This window comes from Diospyros lotus, chromosome 5, assembly GCF_014633365.1.
Source record: "Diospyros lotus cultivar Yz01 chromosome 5, ASM1463336v1, whole genome shotgun sequence".
In the NCBI taxonomy this organism is placed as follows: Eukaryota; Viridiplantae; Streptophyta; class Magnoliopsida; order Ericales; family Ebenaceae; genus Diospyros; species Diospyros lotus.
The window spans coordinates 13,968,226-13,993,640 of record NC_068342.1 but is presented as its reverse complement, the minus strand read 5'-3'; the positions used below and the strand labels follow the sequence as shown (position 1 = coordinate 13,993,640).

Below are 25,415 nucleotides of genomic sequence, written 5' to 3'. Positions count from 1 at the left end.
ATTCACCAACTCTTCATGAAGCAGAAGTGTGTCCCTGTGGACCCTTCGTGCATGCCCTACAACCAAGCAAGAAAACATTACCAAAAACCCATTCAGCCCTAACAAATACAAGTTCCAAACATAGCATTGGTTACCTGGAAAGATCCCTTCAGCCAGAAATTGTACAGAAGCTCACAGCAATAGTGCTGTCACACTAGCTGAAATATATAACAATTTCAAGCAAGTTGTAGACAATATTCTGAATGAAGACCAACTAAGATACAGAATACAAGTCAGAAATTGAAAAATCACATGGGAGTGCATGCTGGTGGTACCAAGCATAGGTTACCCCCAGCATGTGAGGGATCTAACTAGTGTTTAAATAAAATCTGTCACTGGATTAAACAGAATACCTAACCATATTGGAAAAGGCTCATCTTTTCACCTGGAGGCAGGAAGCATTAGGTTACTGAATCTAAAACACTCAAAAGTAGACTGAAATACATATGAGTTCATTCCAACATGCACATAGTAGCAAATTGAAAAGATACATGCTTGTATACTACACATAACATATACAGAGAGGACGGAGAAGAAAAATGAGTAAGTTGACTTAGAAGTGCCTGGCAGCTTGGATAGATAAGTGGAACACCGTTTCTCGCGTTCAAGCATCCAAAAAAAAAACCTTTACTCTTTTCATTCGCAACCAAAAACCATAAAATAAAACCTGCAGTTTCCAGCATATTGTCCAACAATTATTCAGGAAGTCAAGAAACATTGCCTCACCATCACCATCATCATCCCAATGCCTAATCCCACTGACGTCGGCTACATGAATTCTTAGTATTACTTACTGTCAAAAAAGGACCAAGCCCATCCCTGAACAAAAGCAAACCTACCTTAGAGCTAATACCGACCCACCAAAATAAAGTCCTCATCATCAATAACCTGGACATCTTCTGTACCTATAAAATTCTCCCGTCCAATTTCTTTCACTAAATTCACAAATTCTACCCTCTTCGACAAAGGAAGTGGTACATAAGGTAGGCGGAAAACTGGCCTCACAACCCCAAGCTGAGCAAGAGCTGTGTTTAAGCCAATAGGATTAGGCTCGAGGAACAGCCACTCAATCAAAGGCATGAGCTTTGCATTCAGGGAAGGGTTCTTTCCTCCATATATGAGTTCTCGCATTAAGCCAGGAACCAAATTGCTGGTGACTGATATCACTCCAGTGGCACCATGGCTCCATCTGGAATCATGACACTGATCATCGTTCCCACTCCACACCACAATTCCATTTTCTGTATACTGTTCTACCCGGTCATTTCCAACACATTCCTTTATGCCTGCCAAATTGTAGGACTGTGCCAGAGTGTGAATCACACGCGGTGGAATATCTTGGCCAGTTCGTGAGGGCACATTATATACAATAGTGGGGCCCATGGGGAGTACACTTTCAAAGTGAGAAACCAAACCTTCTAAGGAGGTTTTGCCATAGTAAGGATTGATATGAAGAGCAGCATGCATTCCAACTGCAAAACCTTGTTCAGTGGCATGGACTGCTTCCCTTGTTGAGTTACTTCCAGTATTTCCAATAACTTTGATCGATCCACCAAAACAATTAACCGTGTGACCAATAAGCATTATATGCTCATCCCAGCTCATTAATTGACCTTCACCAGTTGTGCCACCGACGATTACACCTTCTGCCCCATTTTCTATCTGCATGTTCACCAAAGCATCATATGCTTCAAGGTCAAATCTACCATCTGGCAGATATGGGGTTTTGATGGCAGTAATCAATCTCAAAGATTTTATGTTCTCTACAGATGTCCTGCATACACAAGGAAAGCATAAACACATTGTTAAGAATACTTGGGAATAGAACATGCATGGTAGATTATGACCTCACTATCTCAATTTCATATATAAAGCATTGGTAAACTTGCACAAAATTTTTCTTTTTATGTAAATGGAATATCAAACATATTTGTCATGGAATGCGTTTTTAATAGAAATCATAGGTATTCTATGATTTGACCACGTTATAGGGATTATAAAACAACCAATTATAGTGTACAAATCTTGGGAAGGGCATATAAAGATGGCACAGCATGTTACCTGTTCTTAACTTCAAAACTACGCATTGGAAGATGAATATTAGGTATTATGGTTGCTTGTGGTGATCTCCAATTTGTACTCCACCTTAGTACCAAAAGGAAATGACATTAGCATTGCACACCAAATAGAAGAAACAATGTTAACCAGAGACATCAGGATATTTCTTCTCCACAAAAGGCAATAGCAATTTTTGGCTAAAACTTCATGGAAGATATCCGAAATATGCACACAAAATGAATTGTACTAAAATATGAACTGCAGTTAAAAATACTGAAAACAAATGACAAGGCTTGCATAAATTATGAGCAAGTGGACACCAACATTCAAATGAGTGATCTAGATGTAGAAGCTCTAGAAATGAGGACTAAATCTAGACGAACAAGCTCCCCACATTAGCTCCATACACATCAAGACATGGGGCAACTAATGACCAACACCTGACAAACTAATCTTATCAAGCAAGTACAATTGAGTGGCAATCTGGTACATGATTAGACCTGCTTAACCTGAAATGACACAGATTAGATTAAATGGGTTAATGGTGTCAACAACTATAAACTAGACTTATTTAATTCGTTTAACCCAAAAATAACAAAAATGAGAACCATTCATTAATTTGGTTAATTTTATAAATCCTGACTCATTTACACTGTTTAATTTTTTTATTATTTTTTGTAAAAATAATATTTTAGTTATAAACAAAATAAAAATATGCTTAAAATTTTGTATACTATTTACAATTATAAGGTTAATTTTTTAATTTCCAAAACTAGAGAATTTAAACAAAACAAACCTACCCACTACCCCACTTTTCACTTTCTATTATCAATTTCTCATCTCCAGTTCCCTAGCTTCCAAATTTCTCTTCTTCCAGCCCTTTATCCTCTTCTTAGGCTCAATTTATAACTTAATCTTAGAATCCAACAATTTTTACTCCTTTCTTCCACACCCTTCTTCTTCTCTTTGGGTTCCAGACCAAATTTCTGTCCCTACCATATGAGGGATAAGTTAAGGACTTTGGGAGCCCATGTCCCATCCCAAATTCAGGAATCATCTGCCCTTCCTAGACATGGGGGGACCAAATCCTCTAGGAGCCTAGATCTGGGTTGAGTCCTTTCAAATGACTCCTAGATCTAGGTGCCCTAGATATTTAAAAATTTATTTTATTATTACATTTTTATAAAAATTAAATTTTATTAATATTTTTGAGATATGTAGATGGGTGATAAACTAGAAGTTACCACTGAAGGCAATAATGTTGATTTACAAATTATGATTAAAAATGATGAAGAAAGTTTGTGTGAGCAAGACATGCCAAAGGATATGAAAGCAGAGAAGAAAATATAAGAGGAAGATTACTTCAACATAAATAGAAGTGCAAGGGTAAGAAATGTGGTATCATTTATCTTTCGGATAGTAAACACGGTATTGACAACTTCACCTCATAAATACTTGTGTAAGGAGAAATACACATGTAAGCTAACTGATTCTTTCTCTAGATAGTGGATGTATGTAAATAGGTTTGCTATCTTTGATCCTAAAAAATTTCATGAATTGATTATAACTGCCAGTATTATGGATGACCTCTCATTCTAGTTTGCTAAATATGTAGAAACTAAGGTAATACTTTAACATTTGCTTTTGTAAACGGCTTATATTTGTTTTGTAGAAAGGCTATTTCTACAACTTGAACCCATGACAACCTGTGGTGTCAATACAGGACTGATGGTCATGAGTCAAATTTGGGGGGGGGGGGGGGGCGGGGGGCGGGGGTTGACTACTGATTGTATCAATTCTTCGTAAGGAGTTAGTATCTGGACAGCTACCATGAGGGGTTGGGAGATCTTTCGTAAGTTTGTACAAGTTAAGGCTAGGGATGGCTATGGAGTTGGTTTTCAGATGGACTCCAAATTGTAACATGCCATTATATGAGCAATTCCTCTATCATTTTTCTTGGGCATTAACACAAATAGGGTCAAGATGGAGAGATTCTCTTTCTCCTAAAAGAGTGCTCTGGTCCCAAGTCATTCAATGGAACTTTTAGGATTAGGAAATTGACCCTTATTAACCTTGCCCAAATTGCTCCATGGTTATCCAATGAGGGGGCAAGGTATGGACAGATGGGTTTGGCACCCTTCACATTCTTTCTACACTCTACAGTACTTTGCACTAAAGGGAACTTCAACTTTCTTGGAAGGTAGAGTGGGATATGAGGCTCCCCTTAGAGTTGCCTTCTTTGTCTAGATACTAGCTGCCGAAGGCTTGAAGCCATTCTCGCTATTGACAGTCAAGAATAAACCCAACTCTGAACCAATCAACATGCGATCTTACCGATATCCCCCAATCCAAAAGACTGAAATTGAGAAAATGGTCAAGGAAATGTTCCAAAAATCCCTTATCAGACCAAGCCTCAACCTTTTATCCTTACCCACACTGCTTGTTAAAAAAAAAAAAAACAGGTCCTAGCGGTTTTTTGTTGACTATAGTCAGCTCAATGCCATGACAGTCAAGAATAAGTTCCTAATTCCCATCATCGATGACCTGTCGGATGAATTAAATAATGCCTCGATATTCTCCAAATTAGACATTCAATCGGGTAACCATCAAATTAGGATGAGATCCGAAGACATACCCAAGACTGTATTTGGCATTTTGAATTCATTGTGGTGCCCTTCAGCCTTACTAACACCCCTGCCATGTTTCAAACCCTGATGAACCAAATCTTTGCCCTTTATCTCCAAGATTTCATATTGGTGTTTTGGTGTTTTTGATGACATCTTAGTATACAACCCATCTTTTTCCAAACATATTGAACACCTAAGAATTACGTTTGAGGTCCTTAGGCTCAACCGATTATATGTTAAGAGGTCAATGTGCCTTCGCTCAAAGGCAGGTTGAATATCTTGGGCATATCATTTCTAGCTCCGGGGTTAGGATAGATCCGAAGAAGGTGGCTGCCATGACGTCTTAGCCAAGGCCTACCTCTATAAAGGCCTTGGGAGGATACTTGGGCCTCATCGGCTACTATAGAAGGTTTGTGAAAGATTATGGGATAATTAATAAGCCACTCACAGAGCTGTTAAAGAAGGGGAATTTTCATTGGAGTCCCAAGGCCAAGGAAGCTTTTATACAGCTGAAAAGAGCTATGGAGGAGGTTCCTGAGTTGGCCCTACCAAATTTTAGCAAGTCGTTTATGCTGGAAACTAATGCAAGTGACGTTGGAATAGGGGTTGTATTAATGTAGAGAGGCAAACCCTTGGCTTTCATTAGTCAACCATTAGCCCCTAAGCATCAAGGACTGAGCACGTATGATAAAGAGCTATTGGTGGTGCTAACTGCAGTGAAAAAATGGCGATATTACTTAGAAGGAAATCAGTTTGTCATAATGTTGAAAGATAAAGATGCAAACAACCAATCCTAAAGGATTGAGGAGATGATCCGTGAATAAGATGAAAGGAATAAGAGGAGGATAACTCTCCCGAGTTATCCTCAAGCTGATCTATATATGTGTATTTGTAAATTTAGTTAGAGTTATTTTATCTTGTTATCTTGTATTAGAATTTATGAGTTTATCTAATAGCTAAAGTTTAGGAGATAAGTTTCTATCAAATTAGGAGTCTTGTATATTTAATCCTAGCTACTAATAGAGAAGAGTACGATAGATTTTCATTGTTCTATCGGATTTCTTTATGGTATCAGAGCTCGGTTTCGAGTTTCTGTAACTACTAGATATTTAGAGTTCTAATTGTAAGAGAACTCTTTAACTTGTGCCATGGCTGATGATCAAACAGCCAATACAGGGACTTTTAATCCTCTTCCAACAAAGAGTAGTCCAGTCTCTGCAACCTCGTCACATTCTTCCTTAGCCTTCGATGGACCTTCCCTCCAGATTACTTTACACAAGCTGAATGGAACCAACTTCCGACAGTGGTCCCAATCAGTTATGCTTGTGATTAAAGGAAAAGGGAAGGTAGGCTATCTAACCAGAGAAATCATAAAGCCGAGCCAAGATTCAACAACATATGTAGTATGGGAAGCTGAGAATGCCATTGTCATGGCATGGCTAATGAACTCAATAGAGCCAAAGGTAGGAAGAACTTACCTCTTCTACAAAATAGCAAGCGAGATCTGGAATGCGGTTCGAGAGATCTATTCAGATCTCGAAATACTGCCCAAAACTTCCAAGTTCGATCCACCATTCGATCAACAAAGCAAGGTAACAATACTGTAACTGAGTATTACAATACCTTGACTAAATTATGGCAAGAGGTTGATCTCTTTCATGAGATCATATGGGAATGCTCGGCTGATGGAAGGAAGTATAACAAGATGGTGGAGAAAGAAAGGATATTTGACTTCTTGCAAGGTTTAAATTCAGATTTGGATGAGGTTAGAGGACGACTGCTTGGAATTAAGCCTTTTCCTTCTTTGAGAGAAGTATTTGCAGAAGTAAGAAGGGAGGAGAGTAGAAAGAAAGTGATGCTACCTAGTGGTTCAACAAACGAAGGCATGTTACAGAGTTCTGCATTAAATATATCCCATGGCCGCCCATCTATTACAGCTAAGGGAGAGATGCAGTGAGATAGGCAATGGTGTGACCATTGTAACAAGCCCTATCATACTAGGGACACCTGCTGGAAGCTGCATGGGAAACCAGCCAATTGGAAACCAAGAAACCAAAGAAAAGGTGTGCAATCGGCCTATATGGTAGAGTCTGAAAAAGGAAATTCAGCACCAGCGCCAATCTCTTTAACCTCAGATCAACTAGAAGCTCTCCAGCAGTTGCTGAATCAGCAGTTGCTAAATCAACCCAAGGTGTAGAAAACAACCGAAAGTATGGACAACAACAACAATCAGGTGGTATCCTTAGCTAAACAAGGTAAGATCAGTCATTCTTTGTTCTCTAAAAGGCTGACCACAGTTGTTTGGATTATAGATACCGGTGCATCAGAACACATGACATGTGATCTTGAAATTCTATTCAATTTTAAATCTTGTGATCAGAATATTACTGTATTTATGGCTGATGGAACTAAGACTTGTCCAAGGAAGGGGCACAGCGTATGTTGCAGGGCTAAAATTAGAATCAGTTCTTTATGTGCCAAATTTGAAATGTAACTTGCTGTCAGTAAGCAAGATTACTCAAGATAAGGACTGTTCAGTGATATTCTCTTCTTCCCATTGTGTTTTTCAGGACAAATCTTCAAGGAGGACGATTGGCAAAGCTGAAGAGAAGGAAGGTCTATATCAAATCGTCAATCTTGATTACCAAAAGGAGTGTAGGTTATTTGTTCAATCCTCTTTAGCTGCAGTTTCAGATTCTGATTTAATGTTATGGCATCAAAGATTAGGACACCCTAGTTTTGAGTATCTTAGGGTCTTATATCCTTCAATTTCTATCAATAAAATTCAGAATTTCTATTATGAACATTGCATTCTTGCAAAACAAACTAAGAGCTCTCATCCGAAACACTCTTACAAGCCATCCCATCCATTTCATTTGGTCCACAGTGACATTTGGGGACCAACCAGACTTTCAAATCTAACAAACACTAGGTGGTTCATCACCTTCATTGATGATCACACATGAGTAAGCTGGGTCTTCCTCATGAAAGATAAATCTGAAACCTATATGGTTTTCAAACGATTTCATCTCATGATTAAGAATATTTTCCAAACTTCCATTCATATTTTAAGAAGTGACAATGGTCGAGAATACTTCTCAAATGACTTTAACCATTATCTAAATGAGCATGATATTGTTCACCAAAGCTCTTGCCCATATAACCCTCAACAAAAAGGGATAGCCAAGAGAAAGAATCGGCATTTACTTGAGACAGCTAGGGCTCTTATGTTTACTCAATCAGTTCCCCATTCTTATTGGGGAGAGGCTGTTCTTATAGCACCTCATCAATCGGCTTCCTTCAAAGACCTTAAACTATAAAACCCCCTTAAATGTCTTTCTTGAAGCTTTCCCTCATTATTTCAGGGCCTTAAACAATCTTGCTCCTAAGGTCTTCGGGTGTACCTCCTTCGTACATTAGAACCAATTAAATCCATCCAAGCTTGACCCAAAAGCTCTTAAATGTGTGTTTGTTGGATACTCTCCTACCCAACAAGGCTATAAGTGTTATAACCTAACAAAACCCGCAAGTTCATTATTTCTTGTGATATCACATTTCTCGAGAACCAACCATTCCACAATACTACTCAAAATGAAAATCCAGTCCACAATTGGAGTACAGTCATCTTTGTGCCTCTCAATCCCTTTACTAATATTCCTCCTACTGAAACTCATCAAAGGGAGGAGAAAGAGGAGACTGAAATCCAGTAGGGTGATCAAGATCTGACTAAACCTCTAAAGGTTTATTCCAAAAGACCTAAAGTTGCTAATATTCAGCCAACCAATCTGTCCAATCTGGAGGTAAGTCCAAACAAGACAGTTGATACTGATATACAACAACAACTTGCTGATGACTTAAGTGTCCCAATTGCATTGAGGAAAGGTAAAAGGATGTGCACCAAGCATCCTATTAATGATTTCATCGGGTACTCAAAATTGTCTCCCTCCTTTAAGGCATTTACTACCAGTTTAGACAGTGTAGCTATTCCTAGAAATGTTTATCAAGCATTGCAGGATGAAAACTAGAAGATGACAATTATGGAAGAAATGATAGTCTTGGAGAAAAATGGTACATGGGAAATTATGGATCTTCCGAAGGGGAAGAAGGCAGTTGGTAGCAAGTGGGTATTCACTCTAAAATATAAATCAGATGGAAGTCTAGAAAGGTATAAAGCAAGGCTTGTAGCCCAGGGATTTACTCAAACTCAAGATTTGGATTATGAAGAAACGTTCGCTCCCGTGGCCAAACTCAATTCAATTCGGATTCTACTGTCCTTAGCCTCAAACCTGGACTGGAGATTGCACCAATTGGACATCAAGAACGCCTTCCTAAATGGAGATTTAGAGGAGGAGATTTACATGAGAATACCACCGGGGTTTGAGAAAGACAAAACAAGAGATAAGGTATGCAAATTGAAAAAATCTCTATATGACTTAAAGCAATCACCTAGAGCATGGTTTAAAAGATTTAGTGATACTCTATACAAGTCGGGATATAAGTAGGGACAAGCGGATCACACACTCTTTACAAAGATCAAGGAGGATGGTAGGAGAACAATTCTAATAGTCTATGTGGATGATATCATTATCACGGGAGATGATAACCAAGAAATTGAGAAACTAAAAGAACAACTAAGGCAGGCCTTTGAAGTAAAAGAGCTAGGAGAACTATGATATTTTCTTGGTTTGGAAGTTGCAAGAAGTAAGAATGGCATTTTTGTATCCCGAAGAAAGTACACTTTTGATTTGCTAAAAGAGACGGGAAAATTGGGGTGTAAACCAACAAGCACACCTCTAGAATCCAACTGGAAGAACAAAGAAGGAAAAGAAGAGCATACAGTGGACAAAGGCATGTATCAACGATTGGTAGGCAAATTAATTTATTTGTCTCATAAGACCGGATATTACTTATGTTGTGGGTATTGTTAGTCAATTTATGCATTCACCGATTGGGAGACACTTGGAAGCCGCTCATCACATCCTTAAATATCTTAAAGGAACCCCGGGTAAGGGTCTACTATTTACAAAAAGCCGAGACAAAGGGATAATAGGCTATGTAGATTCTGATTGGGCAGGTGCTGTGGAAGATAGCAAATCCACATCAGGCTATTGTACAAAATTATGGGGTAACTTGGTGACTTGGCGGAGCAAGAAACAAGTGGTAGCTCGCAGCAGTGCTGAAGCAGAGTATTGCTCAATTGCTCAAGCAATTTGTGAAATGGTATGGGTGGAAAGACTGTTGAATGACTTATCTATGCCAATATTATCTCCTAAAATTCTTTATAGTGATAGCAAATCAGCTATCAACATTATCAACAATCCGGTGCAGCATGACAGGATGAAACATGTCCGAATTGATCGCCATTTGTCAAACAAGAGCTTGAGGATGGCAACATTAAGTTGACTTATGTTCCAATAGAAGAACAACATGCAGACATTTTGACCAAAGCAATGGAAAAACAAAGTTTTGAATATATAAGAAGCAAACTGGGAATATTTGATATATATATTCCTTAGCTTGAGGGGGGGTGTTGAAAGATAAAGATGCAAACAATCAATCCTAAAGGATTGAGGAGATGATCCGTGAATAAGATGAAAGGAATAAGAGGAGGATAACTCTCCTGAGTTATCCTCAAGCTAATCTATATATGTGTATTTGTAAATTTAGTTAGAGTTATTTTATCTTGTTATCTTGTACTAGAATTTAGGAGTTTATCTAATAGCTAAAATTTAGGAGATAAGTTTGTATCAAACTAGGAGTCTTGTATATTTAATTCTAGCTGCTAATGGAGAAGAGTACGATAGTTTTTCATTGTTCTATTGGATTTCTTCACATAAAAATCAATCACGAGAGCCTAAAATTTCTACTACAACAAAAGCTACACATGCAATTACAGAGGAAAGGAATGACCAAGTTCATGGGACTTGATTATGTTATACAATACAAAAAGGGGAAGGAGTGTTAGCGAGTATTTAATGCAAGGCAGCAGCAAGGAATGGAAGCTTCCTAATTCAGCCGATATCTAAGGATTACGATTGGCTGTTCTTTTAGTCAATCAATTAGTCTCTTATATCTTTCTATTCTTAGTTGATCTTATGCCTAGGATAGGATCATCTAAAGTAGGAATGTAAATCTGTATATAGCCTTTTGTTTCTTTATTTATAGTTTCTAAAAATAGGTTCTTGTATAGCAGTTAGAATCTTCCTAAAATTAGCAGGAAGATGTGTACTCGTGTGCTTCTTGATTAAAACAAGATTAAAAAGACCATTCATGTTTTTCAGTTGACATGGTATCAGAGCCAAGACAATAGCTTTCCGATCTGTGAAACTATTGTGGCCGTTTCCTCCTTGGTTCAACTTGATCCCTTCCTTCTTTCTTCAGTCCAGCTTGAATCATGTCTAATACTCAAACCCTTGAGACTACCGATTCCAGCAATAGGAGAGTGGCTGAACCTTCAATGACCAGCAACAATGGCAGAAATACCAGTGGGGATCTGCCAAGCCTTCAGATAGCTTACCATTTAAATGGTAAGAATTATTTGAAGTGGTCTCAATTGGTTCGGACCATTCTTCAGGGCAAAGGGAGGCTTAGTCACCTAGAAGGGACTGGCCCTAAGACCGATGACCCAAGGTTTGTTACATGGGACGAAGAAGACTCTTTAATAATGTCATGGTTATGGAATTCTATGGTCCCTGAAATCAGCGACACAGTGATGTTCCTATCGACGTCAAGGGAGATTTGGGAGGCTATCAAGTTGACATATTCCAAGATCAAAGATGCTGCCCAGATCTATGAGTTCCGAACTAAAGTGGCAGCAATAAAGCAAGGTACTAGATCAATCACAGAATATGCCAATCTTTTGCAAACTATGTGGCAGGAATTAGACCATTACTAGTGTCTAAAGATGACATGCAGCGAAGATGTTGCATTACACAAGAGGTTTGTTGAAAAGGAAAGGATATATGATCTTCTAGCTGGGCTAAATACTGATTTTGATGCTGTGAGAATTCAGATTCTTGGAAAAGAAGATTTACCGTCCCTCAATGAAGTTATTTCTATAGTTCGGGCAGAAGAAGGAAGGAGAGGTGTTATGTTAGAAACCAATTCAATAGAAACTTCGGCTCTATTGTCTCTAAAAGGTCAGGCCCAAAACAAAGGAAAGGATGAGAAGAAGCCCTTTGATAGAGATAACCTATGGTGCACCTATTGCAAAAAGCCTAGGCACACCATAGAGAAGTGTTGGAAACTTCATGGGCGGCCTAATAAGGGAGGATCTTCAGGGAAGAATTCTGGCCAGGTGTATATGGCGGCCAGCAGTAACCCACAGCCTCAAAATCAAAAGGAACCCGAGCAAGAAAATGTCCCAGAACTGAATCAAATGGAAATTGACAAGCTGAGAAAACTATTGGAATCCCTCGGAAAAGGTACAGAAACTGAGGGTGTAGCCTCTCTTGCTCTCACAGGTATCTCTACCATATCTTATAGCCTATATGCTTCAGAAAATAATTCCCCTACCTCATGGATCTTAGATTCTGGTGCCACTGATCATATGACACCAATTTCAACCCATTTCAGTTCTTATATTCCTTTTCCTAGTTCCAGAAAAATCACCCTAGCAGATGGTTCTTCAACCACTGTGGCAGGCCAAGGTGATGTGATTCTTAGTCGGCACCTCACCCTTAAAAATGTGTTGCACGTCCCCAAACTTTTTGCTAACCTAATATCTGTTCATAAACTTGTTTCAGACTCTAATTGCAATATCATATTTTGTGCAACCCATTGCGAGATGCAGGAGCAAGGCACGAGGAGAAGAATTAGACTTGCTAAAGAGAAAGCAGGCCTATTTCTTTTTGAGGAACCTAGAGAGCAGGGAGGACAAGGGAAAGATCAGATCATATCATGTTTAGCTCAGTCTAATAAAAACCATCTGTGGTTGCATCACTACAGATTAGGTCATCCATCTTTTTTCCTTCTCAAAAACATGTTTCCAGATTTATTCAAGGGTCTAAGTACTGCTGTCTTTCATTGTTCTGTATGTGAAATGGCTAAGCATCGGAGATCCACGTTTACTTCCTCAAATAAAAGGTCTTGTTCACCTTTTTCCCTTATTCATAGTGACATCTGGGGTCCCTCATCTATGTCTAATATCTCTGGAGCAAAGTGGTTTGTAGTGTTTATTGATGATTGTACTCGAACCTCATGTCTATATCTTTTAAAAACTAAGGCTGATGTAAGTAATGTGATTCTCACATTCTTCAACATGATTAAAAATCAGTTTGGAGTGAGCATTAAGAGGATTAGATCAGATAATGCTAGAGATTTTTTCAATCATTCCCTATCTGATTTTTTCCTAAAACAGGGAGTCATACATGAATCATCTTGTCCCTACACTCCCCAACAAAATGGGGTGGCTGAAAGGAAAATTGGGCACATTCTAAATGTTACTCGGGCACTTCTCTTTCACCATAATGTTCCCAAACATTATTGGGGGGAAGCTGCTCTAACAGCCACATTCCTTATCAACCACTTACCATCTCAGCTTCTGGGGTTTTGTAGTCCAATCCAATTGCTTACTAAGTCATTCCCTGATTGTCGTATGATCAGTCCAAGTCTGCAGCCTAGGGTGTTCGAGTGTAGTGCCTTTGTTCATATTCCTTCCGTTAGCAGGGGTAAGCTAGACCCAAGAGCTGTAAAATGTATATTTATTGGGTACTCAGCCACTCAAAAAGGTTACAAGTGTTATCACCCTCCTACAAAAAAATTCTTTGTGTCAGCCGATGTCACATTTACAGAAGAAGAGTCCTATTTCCATCAATCCGATCATTCATCTCTTGACCCAAATTAGTCTATGGTTCCTACTCCTACTTGCCCGAATCAACCTTTGTTTCCTTTACCGGCTGCTAAGCCAGAGAGCACCCAGAAAACAGGAGTTACAGAATCATTCCGAAATCCCCTCGGCCATTACAGGTTTACTCAAGAAGAAAAGGTGCTGAAATTCCTATACTAGATCCAGCATCCTCCTCCACAGAGCCTACTCTTGCAGATGATAGAGCTACTGATTCTATCAACTCAACCTCAGGTAACATCCTCACGGAATCTCCAACTGCTGTTAACAACAGCCCTGAAAGTCCCAATCTTGTGACCCTTGAATCTGCCGATCTCCCTAATGATTTGGATTGGCCTATTACTCTTCGCAAGGGAACTAGAGCCTGCACCAAACATCCATACATTTGTTTCTTTCCTATTCAAAATTATCCTCTCCTCACAAAGCTTTTCTCACTACCCTGCATACTACCTTTGTTCCAAAGACGTTTTCTGAAGCAATAGGACATAAGCAGTGGAGAGAAGCCATGGAAGCAGAGATGGCAGCCCTACAGAAAAACCAGACCTGGAAAATTGTTGATCTACCTGAAGGAAAACACCCTGTAGGCTGCCAGTGGATTTATACTGTCAAGTACAAAGTTGATGGCTCCCTAGACCGCTATAAGGCCAGATTAGTGGCCAAAGGGTATACTCAGGTATATGGTATTGATTATTTAGACACCTTTGCTTCTGTTGCGAAATTAAATACAGTTCGGGTCCTTCTATCCTTAGCAATTAACCTTGGCTGGAAATTACACCAATATGATGTCAAAAATGCTTTTTTACATGGGGATCTTGAAGAGGAAGTGTACATGGACATTCCTCCAGGATATGAGCTTCCTAATCAAGAAAAGAAGGTGTGTAAGTTGAACAAAGCCCTATATGGCTTGAAACAATCACCATGTGCATGGTTTGGTCGTTTTACAAAAGCAATGGTTGCTCAAGGGTTCAAGCAAAGCCAAGGAGATCATACTCTATTTGTGAAGCATTCGGTTTCAGGGGGAGTCACTATACTTATTGTTTATGTTGATGATATTGTGGTTACAGAGAGTGATGAAACCGAAATGCAACGGCTGCGAGAATGCCTAATTCGAGAGTTTGAAATTAAAGACCTGGGGAGACTAAAGTATTTCTTGGGTATAGAAGTGGCTCATTCGGAAAAAGGTATCTTTATTTCTCAGCAAAAATATATCATCGACTTATTAAATGAAACAGGGATGCTGGGATGCAAAACTGTGGACACCCCAATTGATCCAAATCACAAGTTAGGAGAAGCTCTAGGAGAAAATGCAGTGGATATAGGGTCTTATCAAAGGCTGGTTGGGAAACTCATCTACTTAGCTCACACTAGGCCGGACATCGCCTATGCAGTTGGAGTAGTTAGTCAATTTATGCACAGTCCGAGAGAACCTCATTTGAAAGCAGTCTATAGGATACTTCACTATCTTAAAGGAGCGCCTGGCAAGGGAATTCTGTTTAAAAAAGGTGATGATTTGACTCTTGAAACTTATACTGATGCAGACTATGCAGGTTCAATGGTGGATTGGAGATCAACTTCAGGTTATTGCACTTTCCTAGGAGGGAATATTGTGACATGGAGGAGTAAAAAACAGAATGTTGTAGCCCGATCTAGCCCTGAGGTAGAATTCCGGTCTATGGCTTTGGGTATTTGTGAGCTGTTATGGCTAAAAATTATTTTGGAGGACTTAAAAATTCAATGGCAAGGTCCTATGAAGCTCTATTGTGATAACAAATCTGCGATCAATATAGCCCACAACCCAGTTCAACACGACAGAACCAAGCATATTGAAGTGGACAGACATTTTATCAAAGAAAAATTGGACAATGGTTTGATTTGCACTCCTTATGTCTCCTCTAGTGATCAAGTAGCGGATATTCTTACAAAGGGATTACCTCCAATGGTATTTCGAAGACTTTCTAGCAAGATTAGGATGGATGATATCCATTCCAATCTTGAGGGGGAGTGTTAGCGAGTATTTAATGCAAGGCAGCAGCAAGGAATGGAAGCTTCCTAATTCAGCTGATATCTAAGGATTACGATTGGCTGTTCTTTTAGTCAATCAATTAGTCTCTTATATCTTTCTATTCTTAGTTGATCTTGTGCCTAGGATAGGATCATCTAAAGTAGGAATGTAAATCTGTATATAGCCTTTTGTTTCTTTATTTATAGTTTCTAAAAATAGGTTCTTGTATAGCAGTTAGAATCTTCCTAAAATTAGCAAGAAGATGATTGTTATTTATTGTACTCGTGTGCTTCTTGATTAAAACAAGATTAAAAAGACCATTCATGTTTTTTAGTTGACAAGGAGAATGTCACAGCTGATGCATTGTCCCATTGTTTTGAAGAAGGAGAATCTGTCGCCATTACTTCAGTAATTCCTGATTGGTAATCAGGAATTACCAGCAAGCTACGAAGGGGATGAGTGGACTAGAGAACTGCTGGAACAATTGGCTATCAGTCCTTCCAGCTGACAGGGGTTCACACTAACTAATGGACTCCTAAGGTACTAGGGCAGATTGGTAGTCGGGGGATGTGATCAACTCAAAAGTAGGATTCTGCAATCCTTGCATGGATCTCCTTTAGGAGGACATTCAGGGATACAAAACACTTACCACAAGGTGAAACAGCTATTGGCCAAAGATGAAGCAATCTGTGATGGAATATGTGATGAAGTGTGACATGTGTAAGCAGTGCAAGCATGAGATGGTCGCACCCCCAGGGTTGCTGCAGCCATTGGCAACCCCTGACCAAGCGTGGAGTAGCATTTCAATTGATTTTATCAAGGGCTACCTAGATCTGAAGGAAAGGACTGCATACTTGTGTGATAGTTGACCGGTTCACCAAGTTCGCCCATTTCCTTGGGCTTCCCCACCCCTTCACAGCTCAAGAGATGGCTCAGGTTTTCCTAGATCAAGTGGTGAAGTTGCATGGGGTACCACATAATATAGTTTCTAACAGGGACAAGTTAGTCACCAGCTTGATGTGGAAGGAATTGCTGAAATCTTTGGGGATTAAGCTACACATGTCCACGGCTTATCACCCCCAAACAAATGGACAAACAGAGAGAGTTAACCAATGCCTCAAAACCTACCTACACTGCCTTTGTTTCTTACAGCCCGAGGGCTGGCACAAATGGCTCTCGTTGCCCTAATGGTGGTACAATTCTTGCCACCACAACTCAATAAAAATGTCCCCCTTCGAGGCTATGCATGGGTACAAACCTCCACTCCTACTAGCCATTGTTGGGCCAACCATGGTAGCAGTTGTAGATACTTACCTACAACAGAGACATCAAGTCCTTCAATCCCTGAAGGAGGAGTTGGCAAGTACTAAGAATCACATGAAGCAGTTTGCAGATAGAAGGTAGAGTGAAAGGGAGTTCAATGTGGGGGATCTCGTCTACTTAAGGCTAAAGCACGCCCATCAGAAGGCTCTTTCAAAGGGGTAGGTCACTAAACTCAGTCCCACGTTTTATGGGCCCTTTCCGGTTACAGCCAGATTTGGACAGGTTGCCTATCAATTCCAACTATCAGATCACTGCCAAATTCATCCGTATTTCACGTGTCTATGCTCAAGGGGTTGGTAGGCACACAACCAGCTAGTCCATCCTTACCTTCCTTCATAAAGGATACTGATCCTGATGAGGAACCAGTGGCTATAATCGATCAGAGGGTCTTATACAAGCACAGGGCCCCCTTGACACAAGTTTTGGTGAAGTGGTCCCGCCTCCACCCAAATAACAACACCTAGGAGTACTTACCAGATCTTCTCAAGCAGTTTCCATGTGTTTCCCAGCTCCTTAGCATTTCTTGAGGCCAAGAAAACTCTTAAGGGAGAGGGCATTGTCATGTACCTAGGCTATGAGGAGTTGTACCATAGTTGTAGGTTGAGGGAGGGTTATACCTAGGTGGTTGTAACCAATTGTTCTAGAAGGTAGAAAGGGTGGACAAGTGGATGTACAGGAGATTCCTTGTTGTATCGATATAAAGGCCTATTGAGCCTTTACCAAATTATCCATTATTCAATCAATACAAATTTCCAGAATTCTCTCCCACGTTCTCTCTTCTCTCTCTCTCGTTCTTTCTCTTACTCGTTCTCTATTCTTCTCAATTCCCCCAAATTCCTTCTAAATCCCCCTTTAATTTTCATCTAAATCTCACCGAAACAGTGAGAATCCCATTGCCACACTTAGCGGTCTGACAAAAGTAGGACCAACTATAGCAAGTTCTTGGAGACAAGAACTCTCTCGGGGGGAGGGAAATTGTCATGACCCAAGGACATAGGAGTAATTAGATAATAGATGAATTTCTTTTAGTTGTATTGTAACAACCTCCAGCTGTATTGATTTGAATAATTGGTAGCCCTATTTGGTGCCAAACCTAGCAACTAGATCAATAGATAAGGCTGATCCAATCTGATTCAAAAGACAACCATATCATTGAATGAAATATGATTTTTCAAAATCTCTCAATTTCCCTCTCTTTCTCTCAGTTCTCCCTAATCTCTCTCGTTGTTTTGTTCTTCCCTAATTCCCTCTTATCTCTTCTGATCTATCTTCCCCAAATTCCTTCTGACTATCTCTTAACCCTAGGTTGAACCCTAGGTACGTGACACAAACCAAGAGCAATTATCCGTCTCATCCATATCAAATGTCAAAACCTTTTCATCTTATACATAGTGACAATTGGGGTCCTTCTCATTCTACTTCTCTAACAGGTTCTAAATGGTTCATTACTTTTATTGATGACCATACTCATGTATGTTGAGTGTACCTTATGAAAGAAAAATTCAAAGCAAACACCATTATCAAACAATTTCATAAACATGTTACCATTGTCTTTCAAGCCAAAATCCAAATTTTGTGAACCAACAATGGAAAGGAATATTTTACAAATGACCTAAAACAATACCTTATTGATTAGGGTATATTTCATCAGAGTTCTTGCATCTATACACTCCAACAAAATGGAGCGGCTAAACAGAGAAATAAACACCTACTAGAAGTAACCTGATCCCTTATGTTTGTTAGCCATTTTCTTAACTCATTTTGGGGGAAGCTATTCTAACAGCAACCTATCTCGTCAATCGCTTATTCCAAAAAACCCTTAATCTTCATACTCCTCTCAGCTGCTTACTTGATACACTCCCTCAAGTCTGGTTAGTCAACTCACTATCTCTAAGAATTTTCAGCTGCACTGTATATGTCCATAATCAGCAGCCTCAGAAAGGAAAATTTGATCCAAGAGCCATTAAACGTGTGTTTGTGGGATATTCACCAACCACAAAAGGGTACAAGTGCTACAACCCTTCTTTAAACAAAATCTATGTTCGTATGATGTTAACTTTTTTGAGGACCAAACTTTTTTCCCCATAATTCTCTTTAGGAGGAGAAAGTAAGTGAAGATAATCACCGGGATACTTCCATCTCCACCCATATTACTTCCGTCTCACTCTCCCTGCCAAAATTCTCTTCCTTCTCATAGCCCAAATTCAAAAGTTTCAGCACATCATCGGGTATTGACTAGAGGGGGAGAACCTAGTATCATTAAACCAACCATGGTTTATTCAAGGAAACCGAAAGATCCCTAAGTTGTATAGTCATTTGAATCAAGGCCAAGTCTAAAACCCACAAACAAAGGTATGATGACCAATGACTTAAACCTTCCAAATGCTCTCAGGAAAGGAGTATTGTCATGCACTCAATAACACCCTACATCAAATCACTTAACCTACACTAAATTGTCTAATCAGTATAGGACATTTGTTGCAAGTGTAGATAGTATGGAGATTCCAAAGGATATTCAGAAAGATCTACAAGATCCTGAGTGGAAAGCTGTTGTAGATGAAGAAATGAGAACACTTTTGGAAATGAGAGCAGTTCATTCTCCCCAATGAAAGAAATTGTGGGTTGCAAATGGATATTCTCTGTAAAATTCAAGCCTAATGGGGAGATTGAAAGATACAAAGCAAGATTAGTGGATTAAGGATACACCCAAATATATGGGATCGATTATGAAGAAACATTCGCATTGGTAGCCAAGATGAATTCAATCAAGGTTCCTTTATCTCTTCTAGTTAACATAAACTGGGAACTTTATCAATGGACATCAAGAATGCATTTTTAAATGGAAATCTGGAGGAAGAAGTATTTATGAGGCTACCCCCCTGGATTTGAAGAAGGAAACAACAAGGTATGCAAGCTTAAGAAATCACTCTATAGATTAAAACAATCTCATAGAGCATAGTTTACTAGATTTAACACTACATTAAAAGGCATTGGATATATTCAGGGACAAGATGATCACACACTGTTCACAAAACAATCAGCAAGTGGAAAAGAGCTATCATGATTGTATACGTGGATGATATTGTGATTATAGGTGATGATTATCAAGAAATTACATAACTAGAAACTCACCTAAAAAATGAATTTCAGGTTAAGGATCTTGGAACTCTTAAATATTTCTTTGGTATGGAAATAGCTCAAAGAAAATAGGGAATATTTATTACTCAAAGGAAATATGTTCTAGATTTGCTAAAGGAAATAAGGAAGCTTGGATGCAAACATGCCAACACTCCCTTGGAAAGAAATTGGAAATAGAAAGCCATTGAGAATGATCCTCTAGTAGATCATGAACAATACCAACGACTAGTAGGTAAATTAATATATCTATCACTCACTAAGCCTGATATTGCTTTTAGTGTTAGTGTGATCGATAAGTTTATGCATTCTCTCACAAAGCAACATTTAGAGGCAGCTAATCATGTTCTAAAGTATCTCAAAGGAACTTCAGGCAAGGGAATTCTATTTAAGAAAAGTGAAAACCGAGATATAGAAGAGTTTGTAGATGCAGATTGGGCTAGGTCAATTGAAAATAACAAATCTACAACCCAATATTGCACTAAGTAATGGAAAAATCTTGTAACATGGAAGAGCAAGAAACAGTTTGTTGTGGCTAGGAGCAGTGTCGAAGCAGAATACTGGGCAATTACATAAGGAGTGTGTGAACTCATTTGGATCGAGAGACTTCTAAGGGACCTAAACATACCTAGAATAGATCCTATGAAAGTTGTTTAGTGATCGTAAATTAGCAATAAGGTTAGATTTAGTCCATCTATACAACATGATCGGATGAAGCATGTGTGTATTGATAGACACTTCATCAAACATGAGATGGACTCAGAAGTTTTTAACCTATCGTATGTCTCTACAAAAGATCAGGAAGCTAATATTTTTACAAAAGCCTTGTCCAAACCAACATTTGAGTTCTTAGTTGGCAAACTGAGAATGATTGATATTTATTCACCATCTTGAGGGGGAGTGTTGGAAAAATTAAAACTTGAATCTTGATTATCTCTATCATAGCCGAAAATCAGGTGGTAAAGTTGTTGGGATATTTTCAAGATAAAGTGATAAGAGATAAGAGATAAGAGATAAGAGAAGGTTACAGGATAAGAGGATAGGGTTCTGAAAAAAAAGGAGATTAAACAGTTCATAGAAGATAATTCCAGCAAAGATTAAAGTTTAAGTTTTTTAGGATTATCTTTTATCATATCAGAATTCAAATGTATTCCCATATTTTATGAGAAATTTTAGATGTCTTCGGTATATATACCATATAGGAGTTTAATAAAAGTTTGAGAAAGCATTCCTTTGTAATCGAGTATTCCTTCTTTCTACACCAGTAATTCATCTAAGGTACTCGAATAAAGCTTTCCATTATTCAGCTTGTTTAAATTTGTTCAAACTGCAATTTCCATTTGAGACCTTACAAAACTAATCCAAAATTTCTGTTCACAAGAATGGATGAGTTTTTGAACATTAATATATATATACTTCTGCAACAAACATATGGTCATGGGATTTCTTTATATAGAAATTGGAGATATGTACAAAAGAGAGATTATTGAAAACTTTTAGATACAAGAACTTCTAAAACACATAAAAAAGATTATTTGAGAATTTTAATATTTAAGTCTTCACTGATTTTTTCAAGGATGCAGACATAAAAGATCTACTTTTACCTTATGGGTTCTAGCAAGGTGACGATTGATGGCATTAAGCACGACTTCATGTGTATCAAGGATTCTAGGAAGCAATGGAGTGCCTACTTTAGGTCTAACAACTAGCAAAGCGTAACAAATCAAGTCATAAGAGTGAGTCCAAGTGCTTGTATGATCTGAGTGCAAACTAGTTCATGGTTTTCCTCCTAATAGTTAGGCTTTCATGAAAGTATCTGTAGGCTTTGCTCACTTAACTTTAGCTTACATTATACATATTTAAATTTTGAATTCATGACCTAGCATAAAATATTCAATTGATGTCAAGCATATCTCTATATTAACTAATTTAAATTTTCCAGTCCAAGATCTTAGTACTTTTTTTATTGGCTCATGTCGTGCAAGAGAAGGAAAAAGGCACTGTTTTGGCATTTTTTGCGCTAAGATGATTTTGCATTATCTCCTAATTTTTGGTTATTTCTTAAGTATTTGGGCACATACTAAAGGGCAGTTGGTTTCCCATTATTTGGAGTCTGTCTTGTATCCATTACCATTGATGACAGTGGAATTTTAGATTTGCCCCATAGTTGTTTCCATCTTATTACTTGGAGGGTTACTAAACAATTGCATGTCCCAAAGGGTTGGTTGCTTCTTTTTTCTTTTTTTTTTCGATAAATGATGAGAAGGGAAAAAATAGCAACCAACTTAATTATTAGCCAAGTTGTCTGGTTTGATATTGGATTATTCCCGATATCATCATATTCTGTAATTCATATATACGAATAACATTGGGCTTAGGGTTTATTATTTTATTCATTAATTTGCACTTGATGAACATTGGGCATCATTCTAAAACACTTCATTTCATCTATTTTGAGTATTTCACCAACCTAGATATTCTTTTTAAGTTTTTTCTTCTTTTTTTTTTTCTTTTTTTTTTTTTTTTTGTTTTCTCATTTTCCAAGCCCAAATGAAATTCAAATTTAATTGAAGACAAATTACGTTTTGAAATTACTATCGGCAAGTTCAATGATCAACGCGAAGTTACCGTGCCAACAATAGCGGCAAGTCATTGGTGCTAACAACAAATTCAATTGTCCACGGTAGCACACAATGCTATTGTTTAGAGAACACTTCACATTTTCACCCCGTGTAAATTATCAATATGAATCGAAAGCAATTATAAATTTGCCTGATTTGAAGAAAAAAAAAAAAGGAACTGTGAGGAGAAAACTTAAGCATTTTTACTCGGAAACCAGAGCGGATCAATGGAAAACAAGCAAAATTAGATTAACCTCTTGTCGCCATCGGCAGCATTCCTTAAGCAGACGCCATAGCTCTTGAGCGCAGACATCTGTGGAGCCAAAACCGACATTCCGATATCCACCACAGCCGAAACTAATCCCACAGAGTTCGAGAAGAAAAAATTCCACAGAATTCTCCCTTCGCGGCTTTTCACAAGAACAAATCGCTAATTCAGCAAATTGAGATGATATCCGTTGTTAGAATGGGGGGAATGGGGAGGAGGCTGGCCGTAGTGGTAGCGTCGCGGAGCGTACGGCGCTGTGGACGTCAGATTCCGGCACGGTGTCGAGAGAGCGGAAAGAGGGGTTCTGAGATTGCAGCCGTAATCGTGGTTAGGCCTTTTAAGCTCGGCAAATGGTCCCTTCCGTTTCCGTGTATATTTTGTCAATCACAAAGTCAAATATATGACCTCTTCGAGTATGTAATTGGTACCTTTTATGCTATATTTTAGTTTATTTAATATATCATAAATGATAAAAATATTTTTTATATCTCGTTGTCTCGTCTCAATATCTTCAACTACCTCACCATCTTGAATAAAGGATATTTTAGTCATACACCTCACCACCTTAGGTAAGGAGTATTTTAAACATTTTAACTATATTGTGTAACTTAAGATATAAATCATCATGATGTATCAATAACATTTTTTGTTCATAAATTGACTAAATATATATCTTAGTTCACGTAGTTCTCTGTTTTTTATTTAAATATTTAAATTTCTTATTATTTAAATTATATCATTAAAACTATATAATTTTGATTCAATAATATTTTTGAATTTTTTGTTATTTCAATTACATCCCCAAAATTATACGATTTCAAGGCAACTGTACACCTTAACAAGTTTGTTAAGAATAATGAATTCAGAAACATAATTAAACTAAAAAAAAATTCAAGAGTATAATTGACTCAAAATTATAAGTTCATAAGTGCAATTGACTCGATTTGGTGTATTTTTTTTTTTTTTTTTACATAAGAAAGTTTTATTTTAATTTGTCTTATGTTTTGGTCACATTAAGCTTAATAATTATTGCCTATAAATTTTATCTTTCTTTCTCTTTGATATCATGTATAATTTTAGATAAACAATGATTTTTTATTTCATACTAAAGTAAACCGACCAAACAATAAAAATAGATGAAATACTTATTTTGCTACGACAATCAAGTTCATGTCAAAAATCATGATCTTTCTTAACATAAGAGATAGATTTTTCCGTTCTATTCCAAATACAAACCTTGCTCGACAAGGAAATGAGCTTCTATATTGCTTCATATATTTAATTTGCTTTATCTTTGGTGTTGTTTCTTTTTAAAATTAGTGAAGTAGTAAAGTTAAAAATTTTATCCTTATTAGATCATGAGATTAAATCTTAGTGATTAAGTTCTTTTTTATTTTTTAAAAACATAAAGGATATTTTAGGAATTCAAAAAGTTTTGTACATCCATATAAAGAATTGTGAAGCTTATCAATAAGGCATTTTCTTAAAATACTCTTTATTTATCTTGCTTAAAAAACAAAAATAAACTATATTAATAAGATTTAAACTCGTGACCTAAATTTAAATAGTTATTGTCAAATGTTACCCAATAAACTTTCACTTAAAATTCTTTAATTTTTTGCATGTGCATAACCAGGGCCGGCCCAAGGTCCAGTGGGACCCTAGGCGAAAATAATTTTTTTTAGGAGGGTGGGGCATTCTATTTTTTGGAGACTCCTAATTTATTTATTTTTTTTGAGGATGGGAGATGGTTTGTTCTCTCTGTGAGTAGGGGGGATATCTCCGTGTGGGGGGGGGGGGGGGGGGGAGGGGGATGGGCGCTGGGCGGTGGCTGTTTGGGGTCTCAAATTTTGGAGGGGGGGATTTTTTGGGGCTTGGGAATTTTTTTGGGGGCCCCAAATTCTGTGTGTGTGTGTGTGGGGGGGGGGGGGGTGGCTGTTTGGGGCCCCAAATTTTTGGGGGGCCCTAGGCAGAGGCCTTAGTGGCCTATGCCTTGGGCCGGCCTGTGCATAATATGGACTATAAAAATAGTATAGTAATATTCATATTTATATATAGTATATGTACATACAAAATAACACATACGTACACAAATTATATATTATACATATACACATGTATAATATGAATGTGAAGTTTCTAACTTTGAGTCTCTCTTTAAAGATCCTCCCATATTCTCTTGTGTCTTTTTCATTATGAGATACTTGTTAAGTTCCATATTTATTTATGATCTCTAATGTTTTCACACATGTTCGAGACTGTTTTTGTTTTGTTTCCCTTTTTAGTGTGAGCGTTGGCCTATTTCTTTGTTTTTCTATGGGTTTGTTTTTCTATGGGATATGCCCCGATGGTTTTCTTGTAAACACTTGTGTGTTTTTCTTCATATTTATATATATTTTTATTTATAAAAAATTTATTTATGAATATAAGTATTTGTTATTAATGAATTTAAAATTCCACCATTTGAATTTGGACCAAGTTCAAATCCTCGTTATAA

General features: G+C 37.9%; 1 protein-coding gene across 1 annotated transcript; it reads right to left on the bottom strand.

Moving 5' to 3' along the window:
- Positions 1-445: 445 nt before the first annotated feature.
- Positions 446-23,288, bottom strand: LOC127801979 (4-hydroxy-tetrahydrodipicolinate synthase, chloroplastic-like). The gene is made up of 3 exons (XM_052337566.1): positions 22,905-23,288; positions 2,101-2,184; positions 446-1,813 (listed from the first exon to the last, which is right to left on the bottom strand). The coding sequence occupies exons 1-3, from the start codon at positions 22,982-22,984 to the stop codon at positions 886-888; spliced, it is 1,092 nt and encodes a 363-aa protein (XP_052193526.1). The 5' UTR covers positions 22,985-23,288; the 3' UTR covers positions 446-885.
- Between the last annotated feature and the right edge of the window lie 2,127 nt (positions 23,289-25,415).

Excerpts from the sequence above, each read along its gene's own strand:
- LOC127801979 (XM_052337566.1), bottom strand. The coding sequence starts at position 22,984 with ATGTCGGTTTTGGCTCCACAGATGTCTGCGCTCAAGAGCTATGGCGTC. Across the intron at positions 2,185-22,904 it reads GCTGCCGATGGCGACAAGAG|GTGGAGTACAAATTGGAGAT; the intron begins GTTAATCTAATT and ends TTTGGTACTAAG. Across the intron at positions 1,814-2,100 it reads AGTTTTGAAGTTAAGAACAG|GACATCTGTAGAGAACATAA; the intron begins GTAACATGCTGT and ends TTGTGTATGCAG.